Raw genomic sequence first — 24,037 nt, 5'->3', positions numbered from 1 at the left:
AGTCTGACACCACATGATATCCTGTTCCATCTCAGTATGAAATATCAAACCCACACAAGCCCAAGCTTTGTGATCCCAGCACTCAGGAAGCTGAGATGGGAGGATTGCCACTAGTTCAAAGCCAGTTTGTGCAAGTATCAAACCAACCATGGATAGATAAAATAAACTCAAGAAACATTTTTTTTTTAATTCATAGTGCCTGATATTTGCAAACTCACTATAACATTTTTTAATTATTTTAATTCTTGTGATTATGTGTCCTTTAGAATCATCCACAGCAACAAAAAGTCTGACATTGAAACAGCAAACATTTGAGACCACAAAATGAGTTTACCTTTCATAAATGTTGTTGAACTATTCTGTTTTAGGGAACACCTGGAAATGCTGATTGACCAACTGAAAATCAAGTTACAGGACAGCCAAAACAGCTTACAAATCAGTGTGTCAGAGTTCCAGACACTGCAGTCTGAGCATGACACTCTGCTAGAGAGGCACAACCGGATGCTGCAGGAAACTGTGACCAAAGAGGCAGAACTTCGGGAAAAGTAAGGCTGCCAGCAGCAGCAAGTGCCCTTAGTGTCAGGAAGCCGCCAAGTACTCTCGTGTGTTCCTCCTTAACTGCAGAAGGAGGGGGAGCTCACCGAGGCTTGAGGACTTTGCCTTACCTACCAGCAAGCTTCACTCAGATGGGTTTTATCTTTAGCATTTTTACAACAGCTAACATCTGATATCCCACTTTTCTTACAGCCTTTATAATAATCAGGAACTTTACTTTTTAAAAAAAGGCTTTCCAACTCGTGTCAAATTTAAAAAGTTTTTTCTTTATTGCCGTAAAGGAGAATTAAGTAATTATTCACTAATGAGGCCAACCAATGTTGATATAACCTACAGAGCCCAACTAATATTCTTTAATTACTTTAATTCTTGTGGTTATGTGTCCCAAGTCACAACTGGGACAAAATAAGCTGTCAAGGACTGGTATTTCAGTTCTGTGTGAGGAGTTTGCAAGCAGCTTGCTTGCTAGTACATCAGAAGTATCGCTGCTAATACCTGGAGGCTGCTACCGAGTATTCTTTGTGTATATGATGCTGGAGATTGAAATGGGCAAGTGCTCTGCTTCTGAGCTGTATCTCAGCCCTCAGAAAACTGTTGTAACTGAGAATGCTTCCTCCTTGTGACCATTATAAACAAAATGCTTGCAAGATACTATGTAGATTGTCTTACTAGTCACTATGAACTTGCCCATTAAGATCCCTTTTTCTAAAGCCGGGCATGGTAGCATATACATGTAATCTCAGAACTGAAGTTCAGGACCAAGGTTACATAACAAGTTTAAGTCCATCCTGAACTGAATTATAAGGCCCTGTCTTTAAAAGGAAAAGAGAAAAAAAAAGAAAGAAAAAAATCAGTGATTTTTTTTTTATTGCCTTTCCTTCTTTGGACATTAAGTCTGTTTTAACTTAACATGGTGTATATGTTTATGACAGAAAAAAATTCATTTTAATACAGTATACATCCAATAGGTAAAAATGTTCATTTAACACTGGAGTCAGGTTTGGAACTATCAGGCATGAGACCCAGGAGAGGGCATAGTTCAGTATTTTTTAATTGCTTCTAATTCTTATGAGCAAATATTTCTGGAAATTTCATTAGTGTTTTCTGGTTGAGGTTTGCTAAAACCAAACATAAAATAACAAAGATACAAATGAACTTTAAAGGAAGTTGTTGCTCAGGCTGCTGAGATGGCTCACTAAGGAGACATTTGCTGAGCAAACCTGGGGACACGAACTCAGCCCCTGGAGCCCATGAAACAGTGGAAGGAGAGAACTGACTACAAAATTGTCTCTGACGCCTGCCATATGTTTGCCCATAACATACCCATCATTCACTCACACAGTAATAATAAAAAGGATAAACTTAAATTAATTAATAGAAGTAGTTGCTCCCGAAGTGTAGGTCTGCTAACGGTTGTCGGCCTGACACTCAAACTCAAGTGGAGAACTGCTGTTAGTAGCTGATTCCCAGGACAACTACTACAGCGTCAGTAGCTGGAGTATGAAAACTGGGTGTTAGTGTTTTCCCAGATCAACCAGCAAATCTCATGTGCTGTAAGAACAAGAAGTAGCTATAATAAATCAGGTCTTTGTGCCTGTGTGTTCCATGCTAATTGACTCAAAATTGGTGTTTTCCTTTGGACTCTTTATGAATAGTATCCTTTTTCATATGTTCAAGGTAATATGTAATTGGTAGATTAATCTTATATGAGCTGCCTACATAAAATCATAAGTAGAATTTGTGTGTGTGTGTGTGTGTGTGTGTGTGTAAATGTTTAAAAGGGCTTTCTATCTCCCAGGCTAGTCTTACTTACTCATTACGTAGATGAGGGTGACCTTCTGATCCTCCTGCCTCTACCCCTGTGTGCTGAAATTCCAAGGATATACCAATGTGTTCAGTTTCTGTGGTGCTGGGGACTGAACCCAGAGAGTCCAGCTGACAGGCTGCTTCAGCAAGTGTAGTTCTAGGCTCTCATATGAACATAGCTCCTCTCACCTTCAGGTTGTGTTCAGTTCAATCTGAGAACACCGTGATGAAGTCTGAACATGCCCAGACAATGTGTCAACTCACATCCCAGAATGAAGCACTCCGTAACAGCTTCCGAGACCAAGTTCGACACTTGCAGGATGAACACAGAAAAACAGTGGAGACTCTGCAGCACCAGCTCTCCAAGGTGGAAGCTCAGCTCTTCCAGCTTAAGAGTGAGCCATCCACAAGAAGTATGTGTATCTGTGTGGGAGGGTTACCTTTCTGTGTTACGGCATATGTGTATCATATAAGAACATCATTCATAAATTGATGAGAAAGTAAAATATTGGATGGGTTAATGGTTAAGAATACTTGCTACAATTCCAGAGGACCTGGGTTTGCTCCCCAGCACCCGCTTCTTGGTTCACATCCATCTGTAACTCCAGTCACAGGGAATCCAATAACCTCTTCCAACTTCTGATAGCACTGACTGCACACGGTATACAGACATACATGCAAAACACCCAGAGACCCAAAATAAAAATAATAATAGTAATAACTAAAAACATGTAAAACTTAAAAGAAAAAGTTACAGGCTAGTAACTTGTATCATGAATTATTGACTTGCTTACTGGAAATAGACCTGAGTCATGTGAGCCCTTGATTATATGTTCAGCAGCCTAGGCAACTTGTGAGGTTACTGATGCTCATAACCGTGTTTACTTTTTGTTTGGCTTAGACACCCTCCTGTCAGGCGGACGGCATGAGCTCTAACTCTCTCATCTATTACTCTCCCTCAAGCGCAGGGGTTCTTGGTTGGAAGATTTGGGCAGAGCTAGGGATTATGAACTGTACTTGTCCAGTTTTTTACCAGTGCATCTTCTTCCCTCACATTTTAGTGAGGTGGAACTGTCGCTTCACCCACTGTCTTCGATTCTGCTTCCAGAGAAGCCAGGGGAGCATCAGTCATGACACTGACGTTTTAGTCGTATGTTCATGGTGCTTCATTTCCCATGTCATGTCAGGCACGCATCACTTAACAAGGCCAAAAACTGGCCTTAGGAGAATTTAACTTGCACCAAGAGTTTAAAAGGAAATGATCAGCCAAAAAAAAAAAAAAAAAAAAACAGGTTGTACAAAGAAATCGTAATGAGGGGATCAGCAGTGTAATAAGCAGTTGGTAAAAATGTCAGAAACTCAGGGAAATGCTCCAAACAGGCAGCCAGAGGCTAACTGAGCTTTACAAGAATTGGGAGACACTTACTGAAAATAAATGAACTTTGAAACTTAAAAATTCTGGATTAAGCTATGAGACCTTGCATAAAGTCTCATCAATCAAGTAATACATTTGTAAGTCTTATGAGCTTCACAGGTCTGTAAAAGTGTTCTTTATAGGCAAACAAGAAATTCTTTCTTCCTTTTTTGAGATAAAATCATACTCTGTAGCCCTGGTTTGCCTGGAACTCACTGTGTCAGCCAAATGTTAGGATTAAAGGCATGTGCCCAAGAATTCTATGGTCACCGATGGTTCCCTACACTGAACTCTGGGCTCTGTGACGTGGACACTGGAGATGTAAGCAGGCAGCACTAAGTACCAGCCAGGATGACAGGGGAAAGACGGGTGTTACGCAGGATAAGCATAGCCAACTGTTCATCATAGGCAGCAAGGAGCAATGTATGTTGTTTCTGTTGGATGATCAGCATAGCTGAATGTCAAGTGACTGAATGTTTCTAACCATGTAGCATCCTTTCTTCAGATACTATTTGTGTACCTGCTGTTTAATTTATTTACCTTTATTGAAGAAATGTTGGGGTCAAGTTCATGTAACAATTTCACTTAACCCTTTAAAATATCTACTAGGCCCTGCTTCTTCCCATCAACCTTCGAAAAGCCTCCGAGAAAGAAGAACCGCAGACCTTCCACTTCTGGACATGCACACTGTGGCCCGTGAGGAGGGGGAGGGGATGGAGACAACTGACCCTGAGTCTGTGTCGTCAGCGGGTACACACATTCAGTCCTTGGAGCAGCTCCTCAGCTCTCCTGACAGCAAGCTTGGTAAGTCACCTCATGTGACTGGTTCTTGGTTTTATTTCATTTTTACTTTGACTGGCTTGCTTGATAAATACTACTCTGATTTTTTATGTGGTTTTTGAGCTATTCCAGTGAAGACACTACAGAATGAAACAGATCTCTTTAAAAACTAAAACATAGCCAGGCAGTGGTGGCACACACTTTTAATCCAAAAACACATTAACACAAGCATAGTCCTGAGCCAGAAGTGGATGGTGAAGTCATTGGAAGTCATAAAGTCATTTAATGTTATTATAAAGTAAGTGAATGGCTCCCTTACCCACCAAGAAACTAAGTTTCCATTTGTTCCTTACAGTGAAGTATTGGTAAATTTGCTCTGATAAATACAGTATAGTTTTGGTATGCTTTTTGTTCTTACCTGTCATGAATATTACTGTTAATAATTCAGGAGGACTCTAATCTTTCTAATGCTCTGGGACCACGTTTATATTCACTGTTGTGTTAGCCACATTCAGATACTGTAACAAAACCCTTGAGAAAGGTAACTTAAGAAGAAAGATTAGGGGGCTGGAGAGATGGCTCAGCGGTTAAGAGCACCGACTGCTCTTCCAGAGGTCCTGAGTTCAAATCCCAGCAACCACATGGTGGCTCACAACCATCTGTAATGGGATCTGTTGCCCTCTTCTGGTGTGTCTGAAGACAGCTACAGTGTGCTCATATATACAAAATAAATAAATATTAAAAAAAAAAAAAAAAGAAAGATTAGTCTTGGTTTACAGTTTCAGCCCATGGTCACTAGGCCCTATCATTTTAAAACTGGCAAAACAGAATGTAATGGCGAGCACCTGAGCCAAGAAGAGGACAGGAATGGGCCAGGGCTCCAGTTTCCTGTCAAAGGCACCCCTCCCGTGACCTAACTTCACTCCACTGTGCCCCATCTCCCAGTACTACCTCACACTGGGAACCCAGGACACCATCACACACACCCCCAAATTACAAAACTGTGAGGGGCTGGCAGAACCTTTGCTCCAAAACTGTGTGTCCTGCAGCAGAAAGTCAGTCTAACTGGTGCTGCCTTCAGCTAGAAACCTATGAGCTGATGCATGTCATAGATGAATAACAAGAAGTGTGCATGTTACCAAGTAAAACATTTCATTTTTTTATTTAGCAGCTGTAATCTCTGATTTTAAAAAAAAATTATTTTATTTTATTTTTTTAATTCGTAGAACAACATATTACAGAGACCTCCTTATGGCATACTGAATTTACCAAAGAAGAATTGGCTGAGAAGCTCAGTTCCACCACAAAGAGTGCAGATCACTTAAACGGCCTGCTTCGGGAGACAGAGGCTACCAACGCCATCCTTATGGAGCAAATCAAGGTGTGGGCAGACGCTGGCTACCCTGAAATGCTCTGTGCCAGTTACTTCTCTAACCTCTGTGTGCATGCACTCCATTTTACAAGTTCACGTTCCAGATGCAGCCATAGCGTCTGTGTTACTTATAGTTCCTCATGATAGGAGCTATTGCTTTTGTATTTTTTTGTTGTTGTTGTTGTACTTTACACAGTCTGTGAGTTGTTTCTGGGGTGTTCAGAGCTTTCTGGGGTTAGTATCCAATTATCAGTGACTGCATATTGTGCCTGTTCTTTTGTGACTGGTTATCTCACTCAGGATGATCTTCTCTAGTTGCATCCATTTTCTTAAAAATTTCGTTAAGTCGTTGTTTCTGATAGCTGAGTAGTACTCCATTGTGTAAATGTACCACAATTTTTATATCCATTCATCTACTGAAGGTCATCTGGGTTCTTTCCAGCTTCGGCTATTATAAATAGGGCTGCTATGAACATTGTGGTGCATGTGTCTTTGTTGTATGTTGGAGCTTCTCTGGGGTAAATGCCCGGAAGTGGAATAACTGGGTCTTCAGGTAGTACTATGTCCAATTTTCTGAGGTATCACCAGACTGATTTCCAGAGTGGTTGTATCAGTTTACAACCCCACCAGCAGTGGAGAAGTGTTTCTCTTTCTCCGCATCCTCACCAGCATTTGCTGTCATCTGAGTTTTGGATATTGGCCAATCTGACTGGTGTGAGGTGGAATCTCAGGGTTGTTTTGATTTGCATTTCCCTGATGGCTAAGGATGTTGAGCACTTCCTTAGATGTTTCTCAGCCATTCGATATTCCTTGATTGAGAACTTTTTGTTTAAGTCTGTACTCCATTTTTTAGTAGGGTTGTTTAATTCTCTGGTGTCTAGCTTTTTGAGTTCTTTGTATACCTTGGATATTAGGCCTCTATCTGATGTGGAGTTGGTAAAGATGTTTTCCCATTCTGTTGGCTGCCGTTTTGTTTTCTTGACAGTGTCTTTAGCCTTACAGAAACTTTGAAATCTCATTAAGTCCCATTTGTCAATCTTTGACCTTAGAGCTCGAGCCATTGGTGTTCTGTTCAAGAAATTTTCTCCTGTGCCTATGTGTTCTGAGGTTTTCCCTACTTTTTCATCTTATAGTTTCAGTGTATCTGGTTTAATGTGGAGATCTTTGATCCACTTGCACTTGAGCTTTGTACAAGGAGATAAGAAAGGGTCTATTTTCATTCTTTTGCATGCTGAGTGCCAGTTGGACCAACACCATTTGTTGAATAGGCTGTCCTTTTTCCATTGAATGTTTACAGCTCCTTTGTCAAAAATCAGGTGACCATATACGTGAGGGCTCATTTCTGGATCTATTCCATGTATTTGTTAAATATTGTTCATTCATACTCCTTCTCAGATAGTATAGCAGTTGGGCAGACATTTCCCAATCCTTTTTTCTCACAGACTTAAATAAAACATAAGCATATGTCCTTGAATTCTAAGGACAATTGAGCACCAATAATTCAAGGCATTCCCTTCCTTCATCTTCCCTTCCCTTCCCTCTTTCCCTTTCTCCCTCTTTCTTTCCTCTGCCTGCCCCCCCCCCACACACACACACACTGGGTCAGTCTTTCTCTCCTCCTCTCCTACTTCTTGGAACACACCCTGAGCTGGCCCTGAGCTTGTAATGTGGCCACATATGGCTTCTCATGTCTGACTATCCTCCTGAGTGCTAATACTACAAGCATGTAGGACTACAGCTGAGAGTGTTCAGATGAGATACCCCATCTAAGAATGATCCAGCCACTCGGGAGACAGGCAAGTGGATCTCTGTGCGTTCAAGGCCAGCTTGGGCTATAGAGCTAGTTCCAGGACAGCCAGGAATTCACAGGGAACCCCTGTCTTGAACAACACCGCCCCCCTAAAAAAAAAGTTTATTTAATTTTCATAATGACTTGAGGACCTTAAGGGGTAAAAAGCTGAAACTGAGCCAGACATAGAAGTAATACACATCTTTAATCCAACACTTGGGAGTCAGAGCAGGCAGATTTTTAAGTTCCAGGTCAGCTGCAGCTACATAATGAGACCTAGTCCCAAGAAATAAATGAATGAATGACTATGGGGGAGGTGGCAGAGGCAGGCAGGAGGCAGCGACAGCAGCTTGTAAAAATGGTAGGGCAAAACTAAAACCTGTGGCTGCCTGGGGGCAAACACATGTGGTTCTGCCTCTCTGTGCTTGTGCCCTACCTCTGTGTATAGCTATCAGCTGTCCTTGTCAAGTCAGTTTTTGTACTGAATTATATTTACGGTGACATCTAAATACTTTAATGTACATCTCTGTAGGTTTCGACTTTGCAAAGCACCATCATCATGTCTAGCATCACTGACTAGTTCTATTTCTATACATCATGCATGTATCTCTTAAACCTCTGTCACATTTTTAAATGATCCTGGATCTTAGGAGAGTAGGCCAACTCTTCTGTACCACAAAAATATCAGTTTTACTTAAAACGTTAAAGTCATCCTCAAAGATGGGTAGGAAAGGGGCTGGAAAAATGGCCCAGTGGCTAAAATACAGACTGCACCCTTGCAGCTCTGACTCCAGGGTCCGATGCCTCAGGAACATCCCCCTTCCATTCCCAACACACTCATACATTTAAAAATTAATGGGGTTTTTGGTTGTTTTGGGGGGGTGGTTTTTAACTTTTTACTACTTTTCAAATTATCTCCTTCTTTTTCTGGTAGTGTTTTATAATGTCTGGTGCTCTTTAGTGTGCCTGAACTGAGCTTGTTTTGATAACCTTCTGTTTGCTCTGGACATCCTGAGAGACTGTCTCTGCACACAGGGAGGCTGCAGATGTCCCCCTCCTCACCTGCTCCCAGACTCCGAGTGCTTGCACATGTCCCCAGAGTAGGAGGGAGTGCACTTGCACCAACTGTGGCCCTGGTTGTTCATTAGTGCTTCCGTCACTCCCCAGTGTTCAGCATGTGTGATGCTTGGGCAGGAATGTCTGTGTTCACACTGGGTGCTTCTGCTCTTCTCCTGTCAGACTAAAGCACTTCGCCTGTTCCTTGGTTTACTCTCTCCTTGAGTTGGTCCATCGCCCTCTCTGTTGTCTCCGCTCCAGTTTGGTTTTCATGGGGCAGGGATTGCTCAGAAAAAAGATGGGAATGTGTGTGTTCAGTTTGCGTGCCCAAACTCTGCTAACTAACCCCTAATGCCAGCTTCTCAAAAGCGAAATAAGAAGACTGGAAAGAAACCAAGAGCGCGAGAAGTCTGTGGCTAACCTGGAGTACTTGAAGAATGTCTTGCTGCGGTTCATTTTCCTGAAGCCCGGTAGTGAAAGAGAGAGGCTTCTTCCGGTGATAGACACGATGCTGCAGCTCAGCCCTGAAGAGAAGGGAAAGCTTGCTACAGTTGCTCAAGGTACGTACGTGATGGGAGACATTCACTGCTGAGTGGTCCTTGGCACCAACCATTGCTCTTGCATAAGAATTGCTGTGTGCATGTAACCTTTTTCTGTTTAAATTTTGTTCACTTCGATTACTTTTGTCATACACATAATCAGAGTTGAAAAGCTGGCTCTTTAACATTTGGGGCAATTGCAATACATCAGTGAATTAAGTACACCACAAAATACAGTATGACCTAGTTTGACTTTCTACCTCTGAAAAGTCCATCTGTACCCTGGTGTTGAGTTTGGTGTGTTTACATGTTTTCTTCCTCCCTCACCTCCCCTGACTCTATTCCCACTCTTTGACGGTAGAGGGACAACAGTCATGTGACCCAATCCTTGTCTCAGTGCACTTTTCAGATGCAGTTCCATGGTGGACTGTGATGTTCACATCAGTGAGGTTAACAGTGTTTCTGTAGGCTCCTTTGAAATGTCGTGGCTGATAGACCTGACTTGAAAATGCAGGTTAAGAATCATGCTTTTATTTTTGAATTGGTCTAGAATGTTTTCATTCTCGAGCATACAGAGAAAGTACAGTAATGTCTCCTGTAGCTGTCGTCAGTCTCTGGTTTTCAACTCATGGCCAGTTTTTCCAGCAGAAGTAGAACTAGAGGCTTGTAATCTCCTCCAGCACGCCATGCCCACTGTGTCATTGACATCAGGGTCTACTCTGCCGTCAGTGGACGGTCTGCCTCATTCTGATGCAGGTCATTGAGTGAGGGGTGGTGAGGGTCTAGTTGTTTGTTTGCTTGCTTTGGTCCCCTCAGTTACAATAAGTCATGTGTTTTAACTTAATATATCATTTACGAACTGAAGAAACTGGTCATTTTTGTCCATAGCAGTCCATCATTCTGAACTTGGCATCTATAGGAGCATTACACTTATTCAAAGACTGCGTGTGTACAATTTTCTGGTTACATCCAGGTGGATCTGGGCAAAGAGAGCACCAAGAACATCTCACAAGTTCACTGTGTACTTACTCTAACATTGCAATACTAGGCCCAAAATACAGAGATACCAACTTGTGACTGTAAAACGTCAGAGCCCACCAGCAATATTCTTCTTCCAGCAAGACCTCTTGAAGGTTCCATAACCTTCCCAAACACAGCCACCAGCTGGAGACCAAGGGCTCAAGCACAGAAGCCCGTGGGCAACATCGCGTATTCAAACCACCATTAATGTCTGGGCTTGCATGGAGTCCATGCACACCAGGTATATACAAGATGCACATGCATGTAAGCCACAAGGACGGCTTTTGGAAGCCAATTCTCGCTCTCTATGATATGTTCCAGGAATTGAACTCAGGTCATCGGGCTTGTAAGACAAGCTCTGTTACCCACTGAACTTTCTCAACAACACTTAAATGTAATTCTTAAAGTTTAATTTATCTTAAAGAGTCTCCTGAGTGTCTTAAAATTATTTGCTGCTTCTCTCACTGACATAGGAAATGAGAACCCACAAAATTAAGAACCTTGGTGGATTAATGACTGACACAGAAACAGTTGGCAGAACAAGTGAACCAAGACACACGCAAGAAGGAATTGTACAGACCATCAAGAAATAGTTAAAGACCCAGAAAAGCAGAGAAAAGAAGGCACTGGACAGATGTTTAGTTGATGTCCTGTCCTTCCATGTGGAGGCCTTTTCCTCTATTTTGGCTCAGAGTTGTAAGACAAGGGGCTGGAGACGTAGTTCTGTGGAGTGTTTGCTTAGCATTGGCCCTGGGTGCTATCCCCATCGATTCCTAAATAAGTGCTGCATACCTCTAATCACAGCTTCAATTTGGGAGGTAGGAGAAGAGGTTCAGGAATTCAAGGTCACCCTCAGCTGGGCGTCTAAGACCCTGTGTCTGGGAGAGGACCGCTGTTGTTTGTTGTTGCTTTTTATAAAGTGAACTTTCTCTCTTTTTAAAAAAGATTTATTTATTATTTATAAGTACACTGTAGCTGTCTTCACACCAGAAGACACACCAGAAGAGGGCATCAGATCCCATTACAGATGGTTGTGAGCCACCATGTGGTTGCTGGGAATTGAACTCAGGACCTCTGGAAGAGCAGCCAGTGCTCTTAACCACTGAGCCATCTCTCCAGCCCCTAAAGTGAACTTTCTTGTGGGGAAAAAAATGCTTTCAAATGAGTTGGGAAAGTTTCTCAGACTCGTAGAGAAAGGTAATACTCTTCTCTTGCTCCTTCTTTCTTACCCTCTTCCTCATTTCCCCCATTCCCCTCCCTCTCTCTCCCCCCCCTCTCTCTTTTCCCTCCCTCAACTCCCCTCCCCATGCCCTAAATAAACTCTATTGTATATTTTTTAAAAAGATTAGAAAGGGAAATTAGAGAGAAACAGCATTGGAGAAGAGAATGGAGGGGAGATTGTGGTTGGACAGTGGTACCTGGGTTCTTCTGAAATCGTATGTATTTGGCATCAGCACTGCTCATAAATGGCTTCGTTTAACAATAATAATGTTCTAGAGGCTGGAGAGATGGCTCAGTGGTTAAGAACACTGGCTGCTCCTCCAGAGGACTTGACTTCAGTGCCCAGCACCTACAAGGATGCTCATATCCAGTTGTAACTATAGTAACAGTGGCACCGATGCCCTCTTCTGACCTCTACAAGTGTTGCACAAGCATATATGGAAATGAAATACTCCATAAAATGATAAAGGTTCTTAAAGGAGCAGAAGAAAAAGAATAAAGAAATCTTTCTAAGACTGGTGAAAGATTTAAAGTGATTTCAGGTTTAAAAAAAAAAAGTCTGCCTCTCTTCACAGAAGTTTAAAAAGGCCGTACTAAATTCAGCATTGGTATTGCTCAGGTACCGTCACACTTCATCTAATAGCATGCTCCATGCTTCTAAGAAATTCAGAGGGCAGAGCCAGGCTCCTGTGAGCAGAGTTCCGTGGTTCTCCCTGCAGCAGTGGACGCAGGTCCAGAGGGAGACTGAGGAAAAAGGAGTTTAGTTAAAATGATGGAAACTTACTCCAAGGAAGAGGAAGCGACATACACTGGATGCTGATAACGATAGCCTATTAACAGATATTTCATCAAGCAAATTAAATTTAAGATTTGCTGAAAAATCTATTTCCATCACCTAACAAACATAATAGTCAAGGCAGTGTTCAAAAGGAAGAAAAGCCATGCTTTCACTGACGACATCCCACTTCAACTCCACTCAAAACAACTGAAAACAATAGGTTGTCATTTGCAACCGCAGCTCGTTATTTAAACCAGCTGTGTCTACTGTGTCTTTGTACAATAAAAGTCAGCACTACCTCAACCCACTGGAGAGGACATTGGTAAGACAGTGCAGATCTATTTGTCCATCAAATAAAAATGGAGATAAACTCCCAGTGTGACAGCAATAATTCAAAGGAAACCTGGCTGTACCGAGAATAAGAAGAAGCAGGAAAGTTTAACTGCTAATCAACTGAATTATAAGCACATCAAGTCTACATCAAGAAACCTGAAAAATTCCAAGCCAAATCAAGTGATTTATAAGCCAGTTGTGGACAAAGAGAACAGTTGTTTTCCAGCATAAAATTAGAAAATAAAGCCACAAGTTACACCCCAGGATAGAGCAGCATTTTTTGTTACCAATACTTTTGCAGAAAAATGGGCCAAAGGTCACTGAAGATGCTCCTGAGGCAAAGCAAGTACCAAAGTCCTTGTTAGTGGAAGAAAAATCAAATGTTGAGCTACTGGATGCAAGAGGTAAAAAGGAAGGGTAACCGAGAAAGAATTCCTCAGGTGCAGTAGTTTCTTCAATAAAATGTAAACTTGATAAACATAACGTTCCTTCCGAGAATTCACTTGATGAAAACAAGACTATTTCTTCAGAGTCTATCTATCCCATCTTCAGTGTTGCTTCAGTGAACACAAAAAGGTCTCCACCTGAAGAACAATCTTCTGTGGAACCCACTACATGTACTAACTTCCTGAAACAGACAAATGTACAGAAAAATATTAATTCCAGAGATATAAATAAAGGAGGAAATGACCAGCTCATCAATGACGCAGGTCAGAAACATTTTGGAACAATTATGCGTCAGTCTTGTGGCATGGTCTATACTGCTTCCAGCCCTGAAGACAAAATACAACATCTCCAGCATCACCACGGGTTTCTGGAAGTAATTAAGTATGTGGGCTGGAAAAGAGAACAGATGGTAGCAGCATTTTGGGATGGGAAGATAGTGTTGGTTCTGCCACATGATTCAATTTATGCCATTAAAAAGGTAGAGGGTGTCCAAGAACTTGTGGATCTAGAATTGGGTGTCCAGCAGGATGTTCCCATGTGTTCAAACAAAACCAAAACCTTCCTCTTTATTGATGAAAAGAGAGTAGTTGGATGTTTAATTGTGAAACCCATCAAACAGGCCTTTCGTGTTCTGTCAGAACCAAGTGCCACTAAAGAATGTTCTAGAGCTTGGCAGTGTTCAGATGTACCAGAACCTGCAGTTTGTGAAATAAGTAGAATCTGGGTCTTCAGACTGAAAGGAAGAAAGCACATTGCAAGACAACTGGTGACACTGTGAGGAATTGCTTCATGTTTGGCTGTTCCCTCCGCACTAATGAAGCTGCATTTTCTGACCCAACACCAGATGGCAAATTATTTGCAACCAAGTATTGCAACACCCCTAATTTCCTTGCATATAATTTTCATAGCTAAAGCCAATTGCAACCACAAATCAGGAACTATGTGGAAAAATTCAGCTAGGTAGAAACTAAGTGTCAGAATGAAAATCATAAGATTGTACACATGTACATACTAGTTTTTTTTTTCTTTTTGTGTTAGATAATTTGTTGAGAATTGTTTGGGACTCAAAGGGGGAAAAGATTTTTTATACACTGAATTCTCAATTCTGAAAAACTTCACAGCAAGGTGGCTGTTGCAGAAACTGGGCTGCTTTATAAGGAACACATGAACTCACTTTTAAGACCATGGTTGTCTCATGCTTCATCAGTTAGAGGGGAATCTAAACCCGGGCCATGAGATAATTCCTCAGTTCCTTATGTAGCCTTCCTACCTCACAAGCATACCATACCGTAGCAGCTGAAGCTGAAAATACTTAAAAGTAATAAGATAGCAGGAATCATCATCTCATATCTACATATATAAAATAAGTCCATAATCCCTTAGAAAATTAATCAAAAGCATGCTTATCGTAAAATTTAATTAAAACTGTGTGGCATTGTTATAGGATTTTACTACATGAAAATGCTGGTAGGTAATTAAAGTCATGGATCAGACTAACAGACCTAAGAACATAATGACCTTATGAAATACTCTGCACCCCTGAATGCACTCAGAGTTTCTGAATTCGGATACTCATTTGTAAAGCAAGAAATTCAGGTTGTTTTAATTCTTATCATTTAAATGATACCTGACATAAGACATTAAAGAAGAAATTTTTGTTATAGGTTATAAATTTTTGTAATAGGTTGTATTGTTGTTTGTAAAATTGGTTCATCTTTAGCCTGTAATACTTTCAAAAATAGTGAGGAAGTGTTAAAATTATGCAAACATTTTAATGCTATTTTCTGCTCAAAATCTCTCTCGATGTTTTATTATAAATTTTATTAACATTTTATTGTTCAGTGACATGGGAGAAATCAGTTACAGTTATTATAATTGTTACTAGTATACACATGTCATGCATGCATTTCAAGAAGGTTAGAGAACAACCCTTGGGAGTCAGTTCTCTCCTGCCATAGCATAGCATAGAGATCCTTCAAGGATCCACGTCCGGTAGCCAGGCTTCTGCAAGTACCACAGGAAGTAATAATTTGAGTCCAAACTAGAAAATGGGTCATGGACAACAGTAAGTCCACATTTCCCAAGGCAGACTGCACATTAGAGTTTAGCAATGGGAAGGAGGAAAGTGAGCATTACACTAGCAGGTTCCCTGCCGACAGTAACAGCCAGTGTTACCGTGTTAGTATTTGCTTTGCTACAGCAGAAGGGTGTTTACCTTTCTCAAATATAATTCCATGTGAAAGTGAACTAAACAGACAAGTCCCAGTGAGCATTGTACAAAATACCTAACCACCATACCCTAAAACTCAAAAGCAATGAAAGACAAAAATCTGAAACTTAGTCAAGGGGTCATGACATCTCTAAGTGTGGCATTTGAATAGGGATCTTGGAACAGAAAAAGTCACTGATCAGTAAATCTGACTAAAGTATGGAGTTGAAGTGCCCAAAAAAAAAAAAAAAAAAAAAAACCCTGAAATTTAGAACAATAATTAATATGTCTTATAGTGCCTGATGTAATCAATGAAGTAGACTATTTGCTTATACTATATAGTGATTCCATATTTAGTTTTGACATTGGTGAGATTAAATAATAATTTCTACTTTTAATCTTCTAAAGGTGAGGAAGAAAATGCTTCTCGTTCCTCTGGATGGGCATCCTATCTCCATAGCTGGTCTGGACTGCGCTAGACTGTAGACAGAAGGTTCTTCAGTGACTCAACAGAATTCCTGTGGGGAAAATGGTTATCATTATTGTTCAGGAAGTGTGCATATCTGCGTACATATATGTATAACCTATGTATTTAGGGTCTTGTCTTGTAGTGAGAGGACAACAGCTTGAAGCAGTGGTACCAGTTGTCCACGGCCCTCTGACTCAGCATATGACCTCACGGTGCCTGAGATCCATCCACAGAGGAGACAGTTCACTCCTGCACTCTGGAACCCCAGGAGACACTCACTTCTGAGTAGTACTGTGAATTTTGGTATTGAACTAAATTTTGGTACCATACCAACTGGGGAATTTAATCTTTTAAAATAATGTTTCAAGATTGAGGAAATGCGTTATTGGTAAGGCTGACATGCTTATTAAAGATTATGAAGTAAATATGCTATGGTTAATTATGAGGCTAAGTTGAATTGTAATTCAGCCAGTTGCTTTACAATAAACCCCCTCTTCCATTTGTTATTTTCAGAACTGGCTGTAGTCCTGGTGATGTGACTGGTTGAATAGGTGGGGCCCACCTCAGCTGATGTGTCTGTGGTGTCTCCAGGCTTAGTGTGCTGCCACTACTCATAAGCCATGAGTCTGTTTTGAGAATTCCTTGCATCTCAAAACAGTGACTGTCTCACTCAACATTAAATCTATCTGTGAACCTGGTGCTTCCAGTATTGTCCAGGTAGTCTTACTTCCTAAGCATGACCCCAGAGGGCCCAGGCCCACTGTTGGTGAATAAGCCTAGCTGGGGGAGTGTCTCTGTCCTTACGTCTCTGGAAATACTATATTGACTAGGTTAAAATTGTGCTCTTAAATTAAATTTGGGGATTATATTTTAATATGTAATCTGCTAAACAACTACATAGTGCTGTCTGGAGTATTAAGCTTATGGTTTAGTCTCCAGTTTTCAGTCTCAGCTAAAAACTGTACTTCAGTCACTTTGAATATTGGTTTCCAGCCTGGTTTGGCTGAAATTTGCTGCTGACATGTTGAGTTTTTGTTAAAGCTGTCCATCTCTCAGTGTTTGCTCCGCCTGTGTTAGAACAGACCTAGCGAGGGAGTGTGCTGGTGCAAACACATCTCTCTCAGAGCTGACTCCCGAAGGTGAGGTTTTCTACCTTTATAAACTGTGAATGTGAGCATGCCCAGCGGCATCCCATGTAATTTTAGTAGTATTTAAATAAACCCCATGTTTTCTTTGGGCCTAACATGCCTTTTGAAGTCTGTATAAACTTGTTTTAAAATCTAATCTGTTCATATGAATATAATAAAAATACTTTTTGCATGGTAAAAATTATATCGATTACAAAAGACATACATGCTTTTGTGACCAGCAATAGGAACTGTAATGACTGATATTTCTATTAAATATACTTAACTGTATATTTTTATGACTACTGTTCTTCTGTTAAACACTGTCTCTTCAGGATTTTAAATTACACTGTGAAGTAGAGTTGCAAACTCCTTTCCTACTCTACCTCCTTGGCTGGGACCTGTTGGTAATGCAAATTCGGTGCAGACTGAGCTACTCAGGAGGCCACTGCAGAAAAACTTCTCTCAGCTCTAGAATTTGAGGCCAGCATAGTAAGGTACCCTCCCCCTAGCCTCTGAAGAAGATACAAACAGCCAGGCACATGCTTTTAATCCTAGGATGCTGAGGTAGGTGGATCTCTATAAATTTGAGGCCAAACTGGTCTGCATAGGGATTTCCAGTCCAGCCAAGGGCTATAGTGAGACACTGTTAAAAAAGAAAATCTGAAAGACACATGTGCGCGCGCGCGCGCGCGCGCGCGCACACACACACACACACACACACACACACACACACACACACACACACAGATTTGAGTAGGGACAGACACCTGGCAATGGGTGCAGCCTCAAGGTGACCTCAGAGGAAGGGTTCTGCTCAGTTCATGCAAATTTTCGTAGACTGGGCTATAAGGAGAGGCAGAACAGAGAGAAGCACTCACTGGTCCTCTGAAAAACAAGGGCCAGCTGAACCCTGGCAGGGATTGAGCGTGGCCTTTAGGCCTAGTAATTAATGGGTATGTGATGTTCAGCTAGTTTAGTTCAGTGCCCATCTGCACTGTGCCTAACAACTTCTTTGAGACTTTCGAATACCCAGAGCTGGGGCCGAAATCCCATGTGAGTCAGTGCTGTGACTATTCTGTACGTGGTCTACAGCTCATGTTGAAATGCCTTTAAGCTGGTAAGCAAAGTGGCAGGTTTCACTGTGGCATTGCATCCGTGTCCTTCCCTGTGTCCTTTGTTGTCCCCCAGGTTCTCCACTGCTCTCCCCACTCATCAGTGCCTCTCTTAATGATCTCTGTCCTTTCCCCAGACCATCCTGTCTTCTACTGTCACGTCACACTAATCCTATCACCCATTTACTTCTCCTTCCTCTCGTGAAGATCTTCTTACCCCTCATGGTCCCCTTTCTACTTCCATAACCTTTGCATACACACTATAGTTATGTATTTGTGTACATATAAATTTACATTCTTCATAGAAGATGCTATTCTGGCATTTCATTTTCCTGCAACTGTCTTAATTTTATTATTTTCTTTACAGCATGAAACTCTTTGTATAAATGGACCAAAGTTTCTCTATCATTCATCTGCTGATGAGCATATAGACTGGTTCCATTTCATATCTGTTGTGAGTTGAGCAGCAGTACACATGGTTGTACATATATCTCCAGTGATATGTCAACTTAGAGTCCTTAACGTATGGATCTGAGAGTGCTACAGCTTTGTGAGCAACCTCCCACGGTGGTTGTACAGTTACATTCCAACCACAGTGTAGAAAGCTTCCTCTCTCCCCACATTACCACCATTTGCTTCCCTGATGGTACCCCATTCTCACTGGCATAAGATGGAACTTCAAAGCAAAGAGTTGAGGAGTCTGCACAATGTCCTCACACATTCTGAAAGCCCAAAGGATTGTCTACATGGAACCTCCCACCAGCAGGGTGTGAGGCTTCACCACACTCATAGTCCTTGTGGATGCAGTGTGTTATGCCATCATGGATTCAGTTCCCCTTTCCTTAGTGACTCAAGATGCTGAACACTTTTTCATGTATCTTGTCCATTTTAAAAATCTTGTTAGTGGGCTGGAGAGATGGCTCAGCGGTTAAGAGCACTGATTGCTCTTCCAGATGTTCTAAGTTCAATTCCCAGCAACCATATGGTGGCTCACAACCATCTGTAATGGGATCTGATGCCCTCTTCTGGTGTGTCTGAAGACAGCTACAGTGTACTTCTATACATGAAATAACTTTTTTTAAATCCTGTTAGTTTTTTTAATTACCTTGAGTAGCCTTTACATGCCTCAGATAAGTCCTCTGTCAGCTGTATGATTAGCAAATATATTCTACCATTCTGTGATTCTGTGGACTTCCATTTTCCTTTTTGATGTTTGAAAAAGTGGGGTGTTCATGTGTATGCACGTGTGTGAATTCCTAAGCCACCATGTGTATGTGGAAATCAAGAGATGAGAAGTTGGTTCTTCCTTCAACTTTTACATGGGTTCCAGGCAGAAATGGAGCTATTTCACTAGCCCATGTTTATTTATTTATTTATTTATTTGGTTGGTTGGTTTTGGTTTTTAAAATTGTAGCCTCAATATGTAGCCTTGGCCATCTTAAAATTCACTGTGTAGTCATATTGAACTTGAACTCAGACCTGCCTACCTCTGCCTCCCAAGCGCTGAGATTAAAAGCATGTGCCACAACCATGGCTCCATTTATTTAACTGATGATAGCATTTTAATTCCAAAATTTTTATGGGCAGCAAAGTCTTTTACTTTGTTTGTTTGTTTATTATTTGCCTGGTTTTTTGGCTCATTTGTTTTTGTTTGTCTTTTGTGCTTTTTGGTTTCATGTGTAAGAAAGTATTGCCTAATCCAGTCTCACAGATGGTCTTTAAAGATAAATAAGTCCTTTGTTAGGTGATGATTAGCAAATATTTTCTACCATTCTGTGTGCACATACTTCTTTCTTTTGCTGTGACCAAATGCCAGAAAGAGAGAGAGAGAGAGAGAGAGAGAGAGAGAGAGAGAGAGAGAGAGAGAGAGAGAGAGAGAGAGAGAAGGGTTTCTATAAGCTTACTGTTGGAAGCACAAAGATCTTTGCATCTACAGATTACCAGGAAAACTCTATTATCTTTTCAAAGAAAAAGGTGTATAACCTGTTTTTCTACCCAGAAGGCTGGGAGTTAGCCTGGTGATCTTTATTACCTAAAGGGCCAGACCATGTCAAGTTCTCACAATCAAGACCAGAGATGCTTAGAGTCCAGATGACCCTTGCACTATTTGTATAGCCAGGGGCTCCCCCAAGCTCCCACAACTAGGACAGGAAGTACCTAATAGCCCAGACAAACTTTATACTATAACTGAGACCACACCAGATCGTTCTCTAGGCCCTTAAGCTAATAATACATGTAGCCTATTTGTGTTTGAATATGCTTATAATAAAGTGCTTGGTATCAGACTCCTGAAGGAGTCCAGGCTGGATCACGAAGTCAAGCTGAACTAAGCTTACCTCACCCATATTATTTCCCTGCGAGGTGTGACACTTGCAAAGACCTCCCTTCCCCACACCCTCCCCCCTCCCCCACAGCTCACAGTGTGAGGACAGAGAGGAAAGCAGTAGTTTGAGAGATGGTTTAAGATTCCCCATGGCTGACCACTTTGATCTCATTGATGGCCCTCTTTTAATTTTGTTTTTGCTTCTTACATTCTGATCATGCATCCTTAATAAGTTAGTAGCTTTTGTTAGAGAAAGTGAGCACTGTGCAGATTTTGATGTTGTGCCAGCAATATAGTGCTTTACAACGTCAAGAAAATATTATACTGAGATCTAGTTCTATGATTAGAACTAGGCACTAGAAGAAGTGGGAAATGTAAGACCAGGATAAATCCTGATCCCCTAACAGGTAAAGTAGAAGACCCCTAGCAGGTAGAGTAGAGCCAAAAATGTAGGCTAGCCAGTTCAGTGACTATTCCAGGAACTAACTGACCATAAAAGTTATAGCTGGCTCTTCGCTGGTATTTTTGGTATTTTCCAATGACGTCCTTCCTACCCACTTTGGGTTGTGGTTTTTTCCTTTAATACCCCTTCTCCCAGCTATTCGGGGTCGAACTCCTCTACCCCTGCATGGGATTCAAGTCTTGACCCCAGTGCACTGGTTTCTGTTAATAAACCTTGTGTAATTGCAGCAAGGACGGTCTCTCGTGAGTTCCTGGGGTGGGGGGGGCATGTTATCCCGAGACTTGAGTGAGGGTCTCCTCGCTCTGGGGGTCTTTCAGCTCCATTTTACATATCACCATCTATAAAATTCTGGGAGGAACAAGAGAGAGGCCTATTTGATTCCAACAATTGTGAAGTGAAGTATAAAATGTCACACAGACAGTATCCAGTACAGTAAAGGACAAGCAGGCCTTCATGGGGCTCCTACATTGTGGAATTTCATTCTCTGTGGGCTCAATGCCTGTAGTCACTGAATATGCATTTAAAGAAGGGAAGTTTGTTCAGCCTGGAGAGATAGCTCCTGGTTAAGAATAATACTACAGCAGTCAGGATAGCTGGCCACCGTGTCATGAAAGCAGACTGAGTACTGGCTGCAGTACTCAGAAGAGCAGGCCTTGCACCTCACCTGGGCAGCACATCAGAGTCGGGCTGGTGGCAGAGGTGGTGCAGGAAAGCCAGCTCTAAGGGTATGAGCACTGGAGAGCTGGCCACCACTCATCATCTGTGAGGGTCTGAGGTGATGATACCCTCCTCCACCTCACCCCAGCCAACTGCAGTAGTTAGGAATGCTGGCCACAAGGTTATGAGAGCCGGAGAGCCATCCCTGCCCCTCACTGGCTATAGCACTTGGGAGAGTGGGTTCAGCCCCTCACCTGGACAACACAGTGGAGCTGGCTCTGGATCCATGGAGTAGGTGAGCAAGCCCTGAGGGCATGAGAGCAGGATAGCTGACCCAGCTCTCGGCTAGTCAGAGAAGAGTCGGAGAACTTGCCTTGGTGATGCCAATAAGGGAGAGCTGGTGAGGCTGACCAGCTCAGCTGCCTGGCAGGCCCAGATCCAAGGCTTTGAGTTGAGCCATCCCAAAATCTACATCATCTCTGAACTGTTGGAGCATGTGAAAGGGCAAGTCCTGCCAATCTGAAAACTGCAGGATCTCCATGATACAGGGCAACAAGAGATAATTAGTGAGGATCCAATATTGATAATGTCACAGAAGCTGGAGACCTCAAAGATCAATGAGTCCCTGCAATGAGCATTTGCTAGTAAAGATGTGTGGACAGAGGCGTGTACTGTGGGTGACACACTACAGCTTCCACAAGATGTTTTCTAGGCTTTGTTTGCATTTTCTACGGGGGGGGGGGGTGCAAGTTGCAAAGGTGGAGGGCAGATCCAAGGGGGCAGGGAAATGAATAGGATTGGGGTACATGTGAAAGTCACAAAGCATCAATAAGAAAACGTTAAAAAAAAATACCTCTGCTCTAACAGAGGACCCAAATCCAGCTCCCAGAACCCACACCGAGGCTCACACTGTACATAGCTCCAATTCCAAGGATCCCATGCCTTCCTCTGGGACATAGGGGCACAGCATGGGACAGAGGCCACAGGACAGGTGTGGTCTGAGATCATCAGGCTTGGCAGTGATTGTCTTTCCCTGCTGGGCCATTCCCATTGTTGTGACGGCCTTTGTTTTGGCTTTTGCTGTTGTTGTTCTCTAATAATATGGACCAATTCATAAATCTGTGTGTAACCTTTGTGTAGGCCCGTGCTAATCTTTACTAAATTGTTCCCATTTCATTATGTGTGCTGCTGAATGCTATGTTTTGTTTTTAATTACAGTAATTCAATGTGGGGGTAAGATGGAATCTTGAAGTAGTTTGAGATTTCCTGGTAGATAAGGATGCTGAGCACTCTTTAAAAATGTTTATTGGCCATTTGTGAAACATAAATATTTTTAAGCCACATGAGGGACAGTTGGAATCTTCCTCTAATTACTTTCCACACTGGCAAAAGCAATACAAAATGTCTGCTATCCAGAAGCTTGCAATTCCTGTGCTTTGTCGTGTTCATTAAATATTTTTTTGGAACCAACAGAAGACAAGTAATTGCTTTCTTATCTGCTTGTGTAAGTAATGCTATGCCCACTACTTGTGATTTTCTTCCTTTGCCTGTTCTGGATAGAACCCAGGATCTAGGGCATACTAAGCAAGCCCGATACCTCTGAGCTTCACCCCAGCTTCTCACTGCTTCTCAACATGCTCATCTGCTGGATACAGATGATGCTTTCCTGACAGCACCTCTTTGAGGACCACCATCCTTTCTTGCTTCTTTTCTTAGCCAAGTAGTTAAATGAAAAGGTCACGTTCCCTTGAGAAGCCTCGTCTCAAGTCGGTGTTTACTTGTACTAGAGTTCCCAAGGAAGTGAATCTATTAACAAACTCTGGCTATCCTGATTTCAAAGTATAGTATTCAGCATTGACTTTTTATGAACTCAGTTTAAACTTTTTCCCTTTCAGAGCTATGGGATGCAGTGGTTAAAAAAAAAAGAAAAAGAAAAAAGAAAAAGAAAAAGATGAAGAACTGAAGTCCAACTAAATGATTATACTGCAATGAAATGAATTCCTCTCTCTCTCTCTCTCTCTCTCTCTCTCTCTCTCTCTCTCTCTCTCTATTTTTGTTTTAAGAGTATTTGCCTGCCTGTATGTATGTACATGATATGCATGCAGTGCTCTTGGAGACCAAAAGAGGGCCTCAAATCAGATGAATTCAAGTTACAAGTGGTTGTGAGAAGCTATGGGGGTGCTGGGAACTGAACCTAGGTCCTCTGTAAGAGCAGCTAGTGCTCTTACCCTCTATCTCATTAGTGTGTGCACACATGCTACATATGTTACATATGCATGGAGGTCAAAAAAGAACTTTCAAGAGCTGGTTCTATCAACCATGAGGGTAGCAGGTCAAACTCAGATTGTATCTGGCAGGCATCTTTACCTGCTAGGTCAACTGGTTATTGATTTGAAAGAAATTATTGATTTAAAGGAAAGAAAGAAAGAAAGAAAGAAGGAAGGAAGGAAGGAAGGAAGGAAGGAAAGAAGGAAGGAAGGAAGGAAAGACCGGATCAACCTGGAAAACGTTGACTGAAAGAGTCTTGTGTCCACACTACTGTTAAATGTGTAACAAATGTTAGA

General features: G+C 41.8%; 1 protein-coding gene and 1 pseudogene across 3 annotated transcripts in view; both read left to right on the top strand.

Annotated features, from left to right (window-relative positions):
• Nucleotides 1-17,206, top strand: part of GCC2 (GRIP and coiled-coil domain containing 2) — a 46,472-nt gene extending 29,266 nt beyond the window's left edge. For both annotated transcript variants that reach the window (XM_080937665.1, XM_080937666.1), the window contains 6 exons: nucleotides 369-545; nucleotides 2,557-2,774; nucleotides 4,385-4,579; nucleotides 5,782-5,936; nucleotides 9,131-9,332; nucleotides 15,728-17,206. In XM_080937665.1, the coding sequence (XP_080793791.1) occupies nucleotides 369-545; nucleotides 2,557-2,774; nucleotides 4,385-4,579; nucleotides 5,782-5,936; nucleotides 9,131-9,332; nucleotides 15,728-15,798 (1,018 nt within the window). In that variant the 3' untranslated portion in view covers nucleotides 15,799-17,206. The remainder of the gene's footprint in view (nucleotides 1-368; nucleotides 546-2,556; nucleotides 2,775-4,384; nucleotides 4,580-5,781; nucleotides 5,937-9,130; nucleotides 9,333-15,727) is intronic.
• Nucleotides 12,335-14,022, top strand: LOC308436689 (N-acetyltransferase ESCO2-like; annotated as a pseudogene). The gene has a single exon. The product of its transcript is annotated as an N-acetyltransferase ESCO2-like (transcript).
• Nucleotides 17,207-24,037: the final 6,831 nt, after the last annotated feature.

Source organism: Micromys minutus (genome assembly GCF_963924665.1).
Source record: "Micromys minutus genome assembly, chromosome: 25".
NCBI classification, from domain to species: Eukaryota; Metazoa; Chordata; class Mammalia; order Rodentia; family Muridae; genus Micromys; species Micromys minutus.
This window is presented reverse-complemented; position numbering and strand designations above follow the sequence as displayed.